The sequence below is a fragment of the Rhinolophus ferrumequinum genome, chromosome 20, assembly GCF_004115265.2.
Source record: "Rhinolophus ferrumequinum isolate MPI-CBG mRhiFer1 chromosome 20, mRhiFer1_v1.p, whole genome shotgun sequence".
Lineage (NCBI taxonomy): Eukaryota > Metazoa > Chordata > Mammalia > Chiroptera > Rhinolophidae > Rhinolophus > Rhinolophus ferrumequinum.
The window spans coordinates 52,585,323-52,597,921 of record NC_046303.1 but is presented as its reverse complement, the minus strand read 5'-3'; the positions used below and the strand labels follow the sequence as shown (position 1 = coordinate 52,597,921).

Genomic DNA, 12,599 nt, shown 5'->3' with positions numbered 1-12,599 from the left:
GGGTGTGACAGTGGCATTTTTGCTTCTAACTAGTTCTCAAGGATCGTGATGAGTATCAGCCTGGTTGCTGAGAATCTCTCTGATTTGTTCTCTTTTCTGTTTGTTCCTCCTCATCAGTCTCTATCTTCAATATGGATTCATAATTTTTAAAGGACATTTATCCCTGGCAATTTATAATTTAATTTCCACCATTACATTCACAATCCTAATATTTTTCTTCTCGTTTATTCATACCTCAGTCTTTTTCAACAGGTTTATACATCATTTGTTTACATCTCAGATAATTTTCCCCACGATAAATATCATTTAACATTTGTTCTTAAAATCACCTTTTACTCTGCTGTAGGCAGAAGGAAGTTTATCCTTTTGAAGGAATAGTCTGTTTCATTTTTCAACTTCTGTGATAGAGTTGCATAATTCAAAGTCTAATATTCACCTTCACTTTAGTTTGGCAAATATTTAGGACTGAATGTTTTCCCCCCTATTTTTAACGCTTTATGTAGAAAGATAACTTACTTATTTGCAAATTTTAGATAATCTCATATGATGGTAGTATGTAGAGGAACAGGGCTGGGAACACTTTTGTCGCTTTTAGTGACCTTAGGCAAGTAATTTATTCTCTTGTAGACTTGTCTGTTACCCAGGCATAATGATGTTTGCTCTCATACCTGGCAGTGTTGTTATGAGGACCAACTGAGGAAGAGCAGGATTTTCAATGCTGGCTATATCCTGTCAGTCATGGACAATTCCACCAGAAAGTCTGATTCGTCTAGGGTGGGGTCTAGCCCTTAGTAGCTGGGCAGTGCAGTCAGGTTTGAGAACTACCGAGATAAAGCACAGGACAGCATTTAGGGTTCTGTTATTAGTAATACTGTAAGATTTGATACAGGACCATGTTGTCACATGTTGCACAGAATGGAAATAGCTGATGTTAGAAGAGAATTTAAACTTCCTAGTTCTGCATTAGTTTACATTGAGGCAACTTCAGTTAGTTACCCACTTGTTGTCATTTTCTCCATTAAGTTTCAGATGATACAGTACTTCCCTTACTTCACTCAGTTTTCTTGGATTTTGGGGGATCAGTCAAGTTAAACTTCCCTTGAGTAAAGTGAAACTCTGAATGCAATGTTTTTCTTTCCTGCTTTAAACCACTATTTTGTAAGTTTTTGCATCCTATGTTTATACATTTATATGAAAGTAATGATTTGATACCTTCTGAACAGTCAGAAGCAAGGTGGTGTGGGTAAAGATGTATTGTCACGTTAAGAATGCATTCTGATAGACTACCTCAGGGTAAAGCAGATTTCCCCTGTGTTACATTGTACCATGTGCTGTTATTAGAACCCAAATAGCATACTTGGCACAATGTATAAAAATAGTAGTCAGAAAATGAATGGAGTGTCCTAAAGATTTTATCTTTTAGTGAATAGATTTGTTTCCAAGAATTATGAGTAAATTTTTCTCTTTGAACTTGCAACAGTGAACCACTCACAACTTACCAAGATTAAAAAGAAATTGAAAGTCTGAATAGTTTTTATATCTATTTAAGAAATTGAATTTATAATGAAAAACTTCTCACCAAGAAGCCATTAGACCCAGATGCTTTCATTAATGAAGTTTTACACAATTTAAAGAAATAATACCACTTTTCTAGAGATCAGCAAAACCACGAACACATGCCTAGTGCTGGGAAATAGTTCTAAGTGGCCCGGATAGTTAGTTTCAAGTGTTTCAGGGCTCCTGGAATTCTTATGCTCTGCTAGTAAGAGTGAAAATTGATCAAAAGCACTCTTTGAAATAGTTTGGCTGTCAATTAAATGTGAACAGATGCATAACCTGTGACTCAACGATTTTATTCCTAATTATATACTCTTCATAAATGTGTATATAAGTGCATCAAAAGATTTGTAAAGCATGTTCATTGTACCATTATCATAATAGCCCCAATCTGGAAACAACCCACATGACCGATGGAAGATGAATACATAGATTTTATACATTAAAGTACTATACTGCAATGAAAAAAAATCAGCTCCTGCTATATACAACAGTATTGGTAAATCTCATGAAGAAAATGTTAAGTGAAAGAATCCAGTGAAATAGCGTATGGTTTCATTTATATAAAATTCAAATACCCGCACACCTTGTCTGTGGTGATAGATTTCATGGTAGCGGTGGTGGTTGCAAGGATGTGTTCATGTCAGAAAATTTATCAAGCTGTAAATTTATACTCATTACAGAGTGTATATTCAATTTTTTAAAAGTAAACCACTCAGAAAAATTTAAGCATGAATAAAGTATCCTGGAACTACTTTAGGAGGTACTAATAAGTAGAGACTTAAATCAGACATTTATACATTCTTAGTAGATTCCACAGAAGATTGTAAATGGAGTGCAGTTCATCTGATCTTGCCTACGTTGATGTGCGTGGCTGACATATATATGAAGAGCTGCGTAAGATATTTGAAAGGGAACTCTACCATGGGATGCTTATAAAAGCTAATTGCAGCAGAGTATTCTTGCCCTGATAGAATTGTTTTCATTGGATATTTAGTAGAGATCACAAGGGCCTTAGATTATTAAGTGTGTTCTACTTTTTATTTATTTAGTTTTCTTTTTTTTTTTTGGACTTTTTTTTCCAAGTCAAGTTGTTGTCCCTTCAATCTTAATTGTGGAGGGCGCAGCTCAGCTCCAGGTCCAATTGCCATTGCTAGTTGTAGGGGGCACAGCCCACTATCCCTTGCGGGAGTTGAACCGGCAACTTTGTGCTTGAGAGGATGCGCTCCAACCAACTGAGCCATCCGGGAGCTCAGCGGCAGCTTAGCTCAAGGTGCTGTGTTCAGTCTTAGTTGCAGGGGGCAGAGCCCACCATCCCTTGTGGGACTGGAGGAATTGAACTGGCAACCTTGTGGTTGAGAGCCCACTGGCCCATGTGGGAATCGAACCGACAGCCTTCGGAGTTAGGAGCATGGAGCTCTAACCGCCTGAGCCACTGGGCCGGCCCTATTTATTATTTTTGAAAGTAGGTATTCTCACTGACTCGGCAGCTGTCTTTGTTGCTCTCATGGAGAACTGACAGGATCTGTTTACTTTTTAGGTGCAGGTGTTTGGATTGTATTCTGGAGAAGAATTTCATGAGACTTTTGACTGTCCCATTAAAGTAAGTATTCAGTAAGTTTTAATTTTTCTAAGGGTTTTCTCAACAAAGGCCATTAGGGCACTTTGAGCAATACCAGTCTTCCATTAATTTTGTCAGTAAGTGTCTCTTAAACATTTACGATGTACTGGATACTATTTGATGCTGTAAAGGATCACGGGGTGTACGGTGTGATTATGATCTCAGTCTGTCCTCAGGAATCTTCTTGTAGTGGATGCGATCACACACACATACACACATACACACACAGTCTGATTAAAGACTCAAGTTGGTAAAAACAATATTAAGGAGTCCCAAGCTGAGAGAACTAAGAGAAGTTACTTTGGGCTATTCTTGTTAGGGATGGCTTCATAGAGGGAGTGGTGATGGACAGGGTAGATGGTAAGCTGGCCCTTCCATTGGAAGAACAATGTAATACAAATGGAGAGGCTAGAAAGTTCAGTTGTGTTCAGGAAGTGGCAAATATTCTAGTTTAGATGGTGCATAAAATTCTGACTGTAGGATTGCTGTACGGGCAGATTGGGGTTTGTTTTATATCCAGGCTAAGGAATTTGGACTCCATCTGGTAGATAAGGAGAACTTATTGAATGTTTAAGAGCAGAGAAGTGACATACACTGAGCTAAGCTGAAGGAAAGGTAATATGGCGCCTACGTACACTATAGATTGGGAGGCTGATAGCCACAAGGCAGGCTGAGCAGCTTTAGATAATAGTTATGTAGTTCAAGTGATTATTGTAGTTGTTAAAGAAAGGAGTCATTTATTTTTTTCAGTTGTTTATTCTAACATTTATGTCTCAACAGGTAAAGGAGAGAGAGGATCAGATGGTGTTTGAGAAAATAAAATCTGTCAGAATAGAGGGTGGTTTAAGGGGGAGAGTGGGCACAAGAGACAGTGTAGAATGCGAATGCAGTACCCTAGGCAGGACATTACAGGATCTCAATAAAAAGAGTAGTCGTGAGTACAGGCCTACCTCCACTAGTGAGGGTTTGGTTCCAAGTCACCACATTAAAGCATCGCAATAAAGTGAGTCATCATCTTTTTGCTGGTGGAGGGTCTTGCCTTCAGTTTGTAAAAAACGCAACACATATGAAGCATAGTAAATGAAGTGTTCCTGTATCCAAGTTGTAGTAGAAGAAATGAATTTGGAAAGTGTTTGGGAGGTAGACTTAACAAGCCTCAGCGATGGCTTTGATGAAGGTGATGGAAGATGAGGCCCTGAGGGTGAATCTAGGTTCTTCTTTGGCGTGAGTGTGTGCAGATGCCATCTTGCAATAAGGGTGATTTGAGTAAGGGCATTGCTGATTTGGTCTTGAGTTTAAATAATGTAGCACATTGGTATGTTTTGGAGGTTTTGGAAATAGCATCATAGAGCTTAAGATGGAGATTGGCCCTAAAAACACAAAGTTGATAACCATAGTTGAGTAAGATGAAGCCATTTTTAAAGGTATCACCTAGTTAAAAGTTAATGAGTGAGAAGAGAACTGATGGTGAAATTCTAGAATAAGCAGTGGTGGGGGTGAGAGCTGGTAGAGGAAGCCAGTAAGGGATCTGTGAAGAACCATTGGAGGGAACAGAGATGATCCAGAAGAGTGGTGTCAGGAAGCCAAAAGGGAGAGGGTTTCCAGAAGGAAGAAGTGGGCAGCGGTATGGAGAGGACACGAGGTGAGAAATAGGGCATTTTATCTGGAAATTATGCAGTAACTGGCAGCCTTAGGACAATTTCAAGAGCAGGAGGACACCATATATTAAGTAAATTGGAGATAAAGAAGTAGAAACAACGAGCACAGACTCTTCCTAGAAATTTGGTAAGGAAGAAGAGAAATCATCTGATAGAGGGGCAGTGCCCAGGGAAGGCTTCTGCAGATCATGTTTTAGTGGATGGTAAAAAGTCAGTAGGAGGGGAGACTGAAAACAAAAGAAAGGGGATACCTAGAAGAGCACCACCAAGGAGTGGGATCAGCCTCATAGGGAGGGATGATCGCTTCGGGGAAGGGTCCTGCAGCCTCAGCCTGTGAGACAGTCCCGAAGGAGGTGAAGGAGGTGAGACGAGCCTCCCTCTGCTGAGTTGTGTGATGAGGGGCAGCGACCCTGGGGCCTTGTTTTCTTAGAGTTGAAAGGAAGCGGGGGTAGGATAATGTGATCGTGTCACATAGGGGATGTCTGGAACAGCAGTTGCTCTCTAGGGTTACATATCTTGTTTCCTCAAATATAAGACCTAGCCGGACAATCAGCTCTAATGCGTCTTTTGGAGCAAAAATTAATAGAAGACCTAGTCTTATATTATGTTACATAAGACCCGGTTTCATTGTATTAAAATAAGACCAGGTCTTATATTAATTTTTGCTCCAAAAGACGCATTAGAGCTGATTGTTCGGCTAGGTCTCATTTTCGGGGAAACACAGTATTGTAAGAGCTAAAAGGACTCTTACAAGAGGTTTTAAGAATGTGAAACAACAAAGTGCATAAATGATTTGGTTGCTAACTAGGTGGAATTAGGAAAGTGTGAAAGGGAAGAAGGGCTAATCTGGGAGGCAGGAATGGTTAGAGAAACAAAGGGTCAGGCTCCAAGCCCTAAAAATGACCGTGGAGGAAGAGGAATCTATTCCATTGGGAGATGGAAACGTATTAATTAATAATACAAAATGTATTGAAGGTTTATAGAAAGTATAATTGTGTGGATTTTATTAATACCTAGAAATATTCTATATGTTAGGTTAGGAAAAAACAAAATGTCTTTTGTTAGTGATTACATGGGTTCGGGTATAAAAAGATAAGGAACCAGAGTATATGCAACCTTAGGGCCACAAAGGGGCGCCCTGAAGATGGGCTGGCACAGAGTGGTGCCACTAGACCTTCAGGAAGCTGCTGGCAATGAAGTGGGCAGTGGTGAGGCGGGAGCGGACTTGGGAGAAACCTGAGTAAGGGGTTGGGAGGAGGCTGGCTGAGTGGAAAGCGAATGAGAACCAGGGGACTAGGGTTTCCAGGCGGGAATTCCTGCCTGTTCTCAGGAATTTTTTTCGCTTTCCCGTTCCTGAATCCTGAGATAATAAATTGTTCTCTGTTCTCCACAGCCAATCGTTTCCACTAAGTGGCGGCCGATACTGGGTTCAAGGAGCCGATTTTCCCAATTTCCCGACCAATTTTGCTTGGGATTCGGGAATGGAAAAGCAAAAAATAAATTCCCGAGAGAACGGGCAGGAATTCCCACCTGGAAACCCTAGCAATAAATAGGAAAAATGTATAAGAGATACGTTGTGAGTAGTATGTTTATTTCCCATTGTGGGTATTATTGGGCTCAAGAAGCTGATTTTCCCAATTTCCCGACCAAATTTTCTCGGGATTTGGGAACGGAAAAGCAAAAAAAGTTCATTAGAACCAGTCAGGAATTCCCGCCTGGAAACCCCACAGGGGTCAGAAACTGAGGCTAGAGGTAAAAGGGAAGGTCCTGAATGGTTAGCCCCAAAAGTCTTGGGTCCTGCAGCTCACGTGGTGTAACTACACCAAATGTCTGTGAGGCAGCATTGCCCCACCTGCTATATCTGGTGCCTTCAGTCATTGGAAGGCATCCTGGGCGAGGAGGTAGTCAGGTTCTTTCTCTGGGATCCATCTGTGAATTATATTCAGTTGCAAACGGGTGTGACGTCTTGCTGCCTAGGTTGACCTACCTTGCTGTCTCTAAGGCTGGAGTGCCTACTCAGAGGGTCCTCACTCAGCCAGAAATTAGAACGAATTCGCCTCATCTTTCAGCTTTGACCCAGCTTCATAGACGAAATCTTTTTGCACAAGAGCAAAAGTATTGGAGACTATTACCTGAATAGATTACTTCTTACCGATATATAAGGATGAATTTTAGGTCATGCTGCTTGTAATGGAGGAAGGGTTTTCATTCTGTACTTTAACCATGACTCCTAAACCCCTGTTGGGTCCTTTGTTCCCTTGTAGATTATTGCCGTACATCCGTATTTTCTGAGATCCAGCTGCAAGCAATTTGTTACCGGAGGGAAGAAGGTAAATGCTGTGTGTCTGCCATCCCATACAGTCTTGGAGGGGGGTTCTGTTTGCTCTTTAATTTATTTTGAATATTTTTAATATCTGACTATTCAATAGGAGAAACTTTGGGAATGAACAACGTAATGAAATCATTAGACTATTATCTCTTAAGTGTTTCTCACTGACATTACTTTGAAAGCTTTAGGGCGAGAGAAAGAGAGACGTTACTCAAAGTACCTCCTAACGCTTTGAAATATTGTCCCTACCCCCACCCCACACACACAAAGGATAGCATTTAAAAATATCAAAAGGGCAATTACACTCGTGTCTTTTCCCCTTGTAGAAAATCTCTTGCCGGCCTTCATAAAGTTTTAGAACAATTACAGCTACTTTTTGCTGACATGTTCCTGGCATATTTTATTATCTTAGTGCTATTTAAAAAATAAGAGCATAAAATAATCCTTTTGTACATTTACATGTACATGTAATGGATATAATAAATTTTAAAACAGTATTTCTGCTTGGAGAATGTCATTAATTTTTTTTCTATTTTTATTAACCAGTGATATTTTTTAAACCATTTTTATAACAAAATGCCAGTACTGTACTGGAACTCTGAATATTATTTCGTGTTCAGTTTAGAGCTCAGTGAAAGGAGGTGGTGGTCTGTGCTTGTTTCTGTGGCCGTGTCTAGCTACAGAATGGCTACTTTGAGGCCCAGACACCGAGTGGACCGAGTGGTTTTGAATGTTTTCTGATAGTTATCTGACGTTTTCCCTGTTCTGCTGCTTCACAGAATAATAGTGTTACCAAGGGGGGGCCAGCTACCCACTGTGCACAGGAGCCAAAGCTATAACATCGGCTTTGGAGAAAAGAAAGGTTTTTTAATGCTGAGTTGACTGCAGGAGACAGGATACGCCATTCAAATCTCTTTCCTAGTGTGGGATTTGGACAAGTTTCAAGGGTTAGGGAAATCAGGGTGGCAGGTGGTGGTGTTAACTGCGCAAGTTGTGGTTGGTGTGTTTTAAAACTTGACCAGTTAGGGTTGAGGGGCAAGAGAAAGCCCAAAGGATTTCCAGTCTGGTAGAGTTTGATTGTTTGTTCTGTGTTTGTCCATATTTGCTCTGGGCACTGGATCTTCCTTACTGAAGTACCGTGTTTCCCTGAAAATAAGACAGTCAGCTCTAATGCATCTTGTGGAACAAAAATTAATGTAAGACCCGGTATTACATTATATTATATTATATCATCGCTATTATATATATTATGTTATCTTTATTATGTTATATTATTTATATTATATTATACCTGGTCTTATAGTAAAATAAGACCGGGTTTTAATGTTAATTTTTACTCCAAAAGACGCATTAGAGCTGATTGTCCGGCTAGGTCTTATTTTCGGGGAAACACGGTACCTCTCCTTTCTTAATGGGCTCCAGTGGCCACACTTCTATCTGAGTTCTGTACACTGAAGCTCCTTGATTCCAGGGTCATCTTGAGGACAGGGGTGGCATATATGCAGTGCTCTCTGTAAAATAACTCAAGGGTTGTATTAATCACCAGTTTGCTTTAAGGGAGCAGAGCCAGTATGCTGTTTCAATAGAGCAGAAAAGCATACCGGTCACTACCCTACCTGGCGTTTCTGAAGCACTGGTTTTAGTTCCTTGTCAGGATTGAGGGGCAGGTGTGTAGATGTGATTCCACTCCATGGCATACAGCCGGGGTGGCAGCAGCTCTGACATTGGTTGGAGTCTGCCAGCTTCCCTCCCACCCCACAGTCCATTATTATGCTTAGGTTCCAGCCTCATTAGCCTCACATGAAAATGTCTGTGGAATTAATTAAGGGAACTGCAGGTTTAATCTAACATTCTCTAGCTTATATCTGCAGCTGATTCTCTCCTGAAAAAACAATAACTACCTTCTTTGTCTTTGTTGACCTCAGGAAGAATAGTTTTAACACTCCTCTTGTTAAAGTATTTCTTTACTGCTTTTCTAGTAGAATATGTTACGTGAGATGTAACATAGATTCACTTAGCTGGACTTGAAAGTATACATATCTTATGTAAAACTCAGTAGGGATAAAGAAGGCTGAGCCTTTGCTTTTTTAAGTGGCTTAAAACAATAATCTTTTATTCCCTTACAAAAGTTCAAAATTGGAAAATGAAAACATGTCTTACCCGTGTGGTTCCAGCTCAGGGTCTCTTACAAGCTTTCATTCTAGATTTTGGCTGGGGCTGCAGTTATCTGAAGGCTTGAGTGGGGCTGGAGAATCTGCTTCTAAGATGTCTTCTTAATAATAATCCCTCATAAAATATTGAACATTTAAAATGTTTATAGATCATTGTGGTTTAAGTATTATCCTGGTGTGGGATATGGTTTTGAGTTCCAGCTTCAGAAGGTAGAGCTCTTACAGTTGTGCTCTATTTCTTGAAGGTATTGGTGTGAAAGAATGTACTAGAGATGACATGAACGGTAATGTCCAAGTGGTAAGACTTGCACTCTGAAGGTGGGATTGTTCTGTGTTGGGTTGTGTTCTTAATAATCAGCTTATCGGTGGAATTTCATGATTGCTCTTCCACTGCGAGGGATACCCATCGTCTGTCTCATCAAGGTTGCCGTGGTACTTTTGCTGCGTGGATGTTTTGTCCACCTGCAGGGTGCCGGGGTTAACGGTGCCAATAACATGTTCTTCATCCTTCGACTTAGCATTTGATGTCATTGACGGACCTCTGGGGGAAGGACAGTGTGAATGTAGCTGTTGGGCCAGAGCGCACTGAGTAAATACATGAACGTTTTGTGAACAACAGAGTAGTCTGTCATCCCGGTGTAGGTGAGCGAATGAAAGAAGAAGCTGGAATTTATGCTGAGATACACATTATGATAAGCAGTCAGATAAGTAGAATTCACTGAATGCTGAAACAGGCAAGAAAATCATGGATTTGGTTCAACTCTTTGGTTATCATTGAATAGTTGGCAAGTTTTTCTCTGTTGAGTGTTTTGTGAAAGAGCATTCTGAATTCTCCTCTCCCCGTTCATTTCTCCAGAAACACATCTGTAGACATTTCTTTCCAAGCACAAAAAGATGTTTAATTATGTGTATATAAAATAAAAATGGTTTAGGCCATCTGGAGAACTTTTAAAAAACATTATTAAAGTGGTATTTCTGGATTAAAATAATTTAAAAGAAAAAACAGTATATTGTATGAACTACTACAATTAGTTAATTGTATTAAGGGTTTAGTATATTGGTCTTGATAAAAGTATATGTGTGATATTTTAAACTGAAGGATCATGATTACACATGTAAATGATATTAAGTCATCTCTTTTAGGTTTCTTAATAGCTTTCTTGACATACAGTTCACATACCATGAAGTTCACCAGTTCAAAGTATACAATTCAGTGGTTTTTAGTATATTTACAGAGTTGTGTAATTATCACCATAATCTAATTTTAGAACATTTTCATCCAATAAAGAAACCTTGTAACCATTGGCGTCACTCCTTATCCTCTGTCCTCCCCTTCTCAGCTCTAGCCAACTACTAATCTACTTCATTTTGCTGTAAGTTTGCCCATTCTCGATAGTTTCATATGAATTCTGGATAATTCGTGTAAATGGAGTCATACAATACATGGCTTTCTTGTCTGACTTCTTTCATTGGTTTTCTAGATACATCCATACTGTAGTAGGTATCAGTATTTCATTTTATGGCCTAATCATATTTCATTGTATGGATATATCATATTTTATTTAGTCATTTATAAGTTGATGGACATATGGGTTGTTTCCTCCTTTTGATTATTATGAATAATGCTGCCGTGAATATTCATGTACCACTTTTTGCGTGGCCATGCATTGTCATTCTTCTTGGGTGTAGAATTGTTGTATTATGTGGTAACACTATGCTAACACCTGAAAGAGTTGTCAAACTGTGTCCAAAGTGACTGCACCATTTTACATTCTCACTAGCGATGTGTGAGTGTCAGTTCTCCACATTCTCAGCAACACTCATTTCGGTCTGTCTTTGATTGCAGCCGTCTGCTGGGTATGACGTGGTCTGTCATTGTTTTCATTTTCCTTCTGGTGACTAATGATGTTGCACATCCTTTCATGTGCTTATTGGCCACTTGCACATATTCTTTGGAGAAAATGTCTGTTTGGATTCTTTGCCCATTTTGGGATTGAGCTATTTGTCTTTTTATTATACAGTTGTAAATTTTTTAAATATATTTTGATACATGTCCCTTAATCTATATATGATTTGCAAATATTTTCTCCCAATTTGTGAGTTGTCTTTTCACTTTAGTAATGGTGTCATTTGAAGTACAAAAGTTTTAATTTTGATGAAGGCCCATTTAATTTTTTTTTCTTTTGACACCTGTGATTTTGGTGTTATATTTTAGAAATCATGCCTAATCCAGGGTCAAGAAGATTTATGCCTGTGTTTTCTTCTAAGAGTTTTATAGTTTTAACTCTTAAATTTAGTTCTAGAATCTACTTTGAGTTAATTTTTGTGTATGGTATAAGGTAGGGGTCCAAATTCATTCTTTTATGTATGGATATCCAGTTTTTTCCTAGGACTGTTTGTTGAAAAAACTGTTCTTTCGCCATTTTCTTGCCTCTTTGTCAAAAATCTTACGGTAAACCATAAATTTCTAGACTTTCAGTTCTGTTGATCTATGTATCTATTCTGGTGCCAATACACTTTAGGTTTTCTAACCACTAATTTTGCTCTAATGATTTATTGTGTAACAAACAAATTAACTGCTTTTCAAGCATTTTCATTTTGAGCTCTTTCCTTTAAAAAACCATGATTTTTTCCTACTTACCTTAGAGGCTTAAGAAATATTGGTGTGTAAATGTGTCATCTATTCAGGGACTTGAAACATACAAACTATTGACTTGATTTCTTTGGATTCATTAAAGTTTATTATGTAAATATGTATTTAGTTAGTAGTAAAAAGTAGTTTATTTAATAAAGTGTAGTGACTTATTTTTATACAGTTAAATAACTAGAGATTTCCAAAATGTGCACCAACTTGGTACGGTTTGCAGAAATCTCCAGAGAGATTCCTTCCTTCTGTATATGAACGGTATGCACTTGTAAAGATCACTTAAGCTGCGCAGTATTGGCATTCGTGTGTTTTGTTTGTTTTAAAATAGATTTATTTAGTTGAAGATATTTCAAGAAATATTTCTGATTTCATTAAGGAGTATATCTTTGATTTTCAAAACAGAAAAAGGCTTTTATGTGATGAAGAGAGGGGTACCATTATGAAATGATTATTTTCATCTCGAAGTGTTAAGAGCTCCTTTTTTTAGTTTTACGGCATTTTAGACCTTTGGAAAAGGAGAAAAACAAAGACTACGTTGGCTGGCCCAGTCACAGCTCTGATCATCCTAGCTGCGGGTTTCAGCTAGCACCGTAAACTAAGCAGAGCAAGTCTGAAG

At 38.8% G+C, this 12,599-nt stretch overlaps 1 protein-coding gene across 1 annotated transcript in view; it reads left to right on the top strand.

Moving 5' to 3' along the window:
- VPS41 (VPS41 subunit of HOPS complex) overlaps positions 1–12,599 on the top strand; it is a 170,663-nt gene that overhangs the window by 69,092 nt on the left and 88,972 nt on the right. Inside the window, exons 6-7 of the mRNA XM_033088546.1 lie at positions 3,098–3,160; positions 7,101–7,166. Of these exons, the coding sequence (XP_032944437.1) occupies positions 3,098–3,160; positions 7,101–7,166 (129 nt within the window). The remainder of the gene's footprint in view (positions 1–3,097; positions 3,161–7,100; positions 7,167–12,599) is intronic.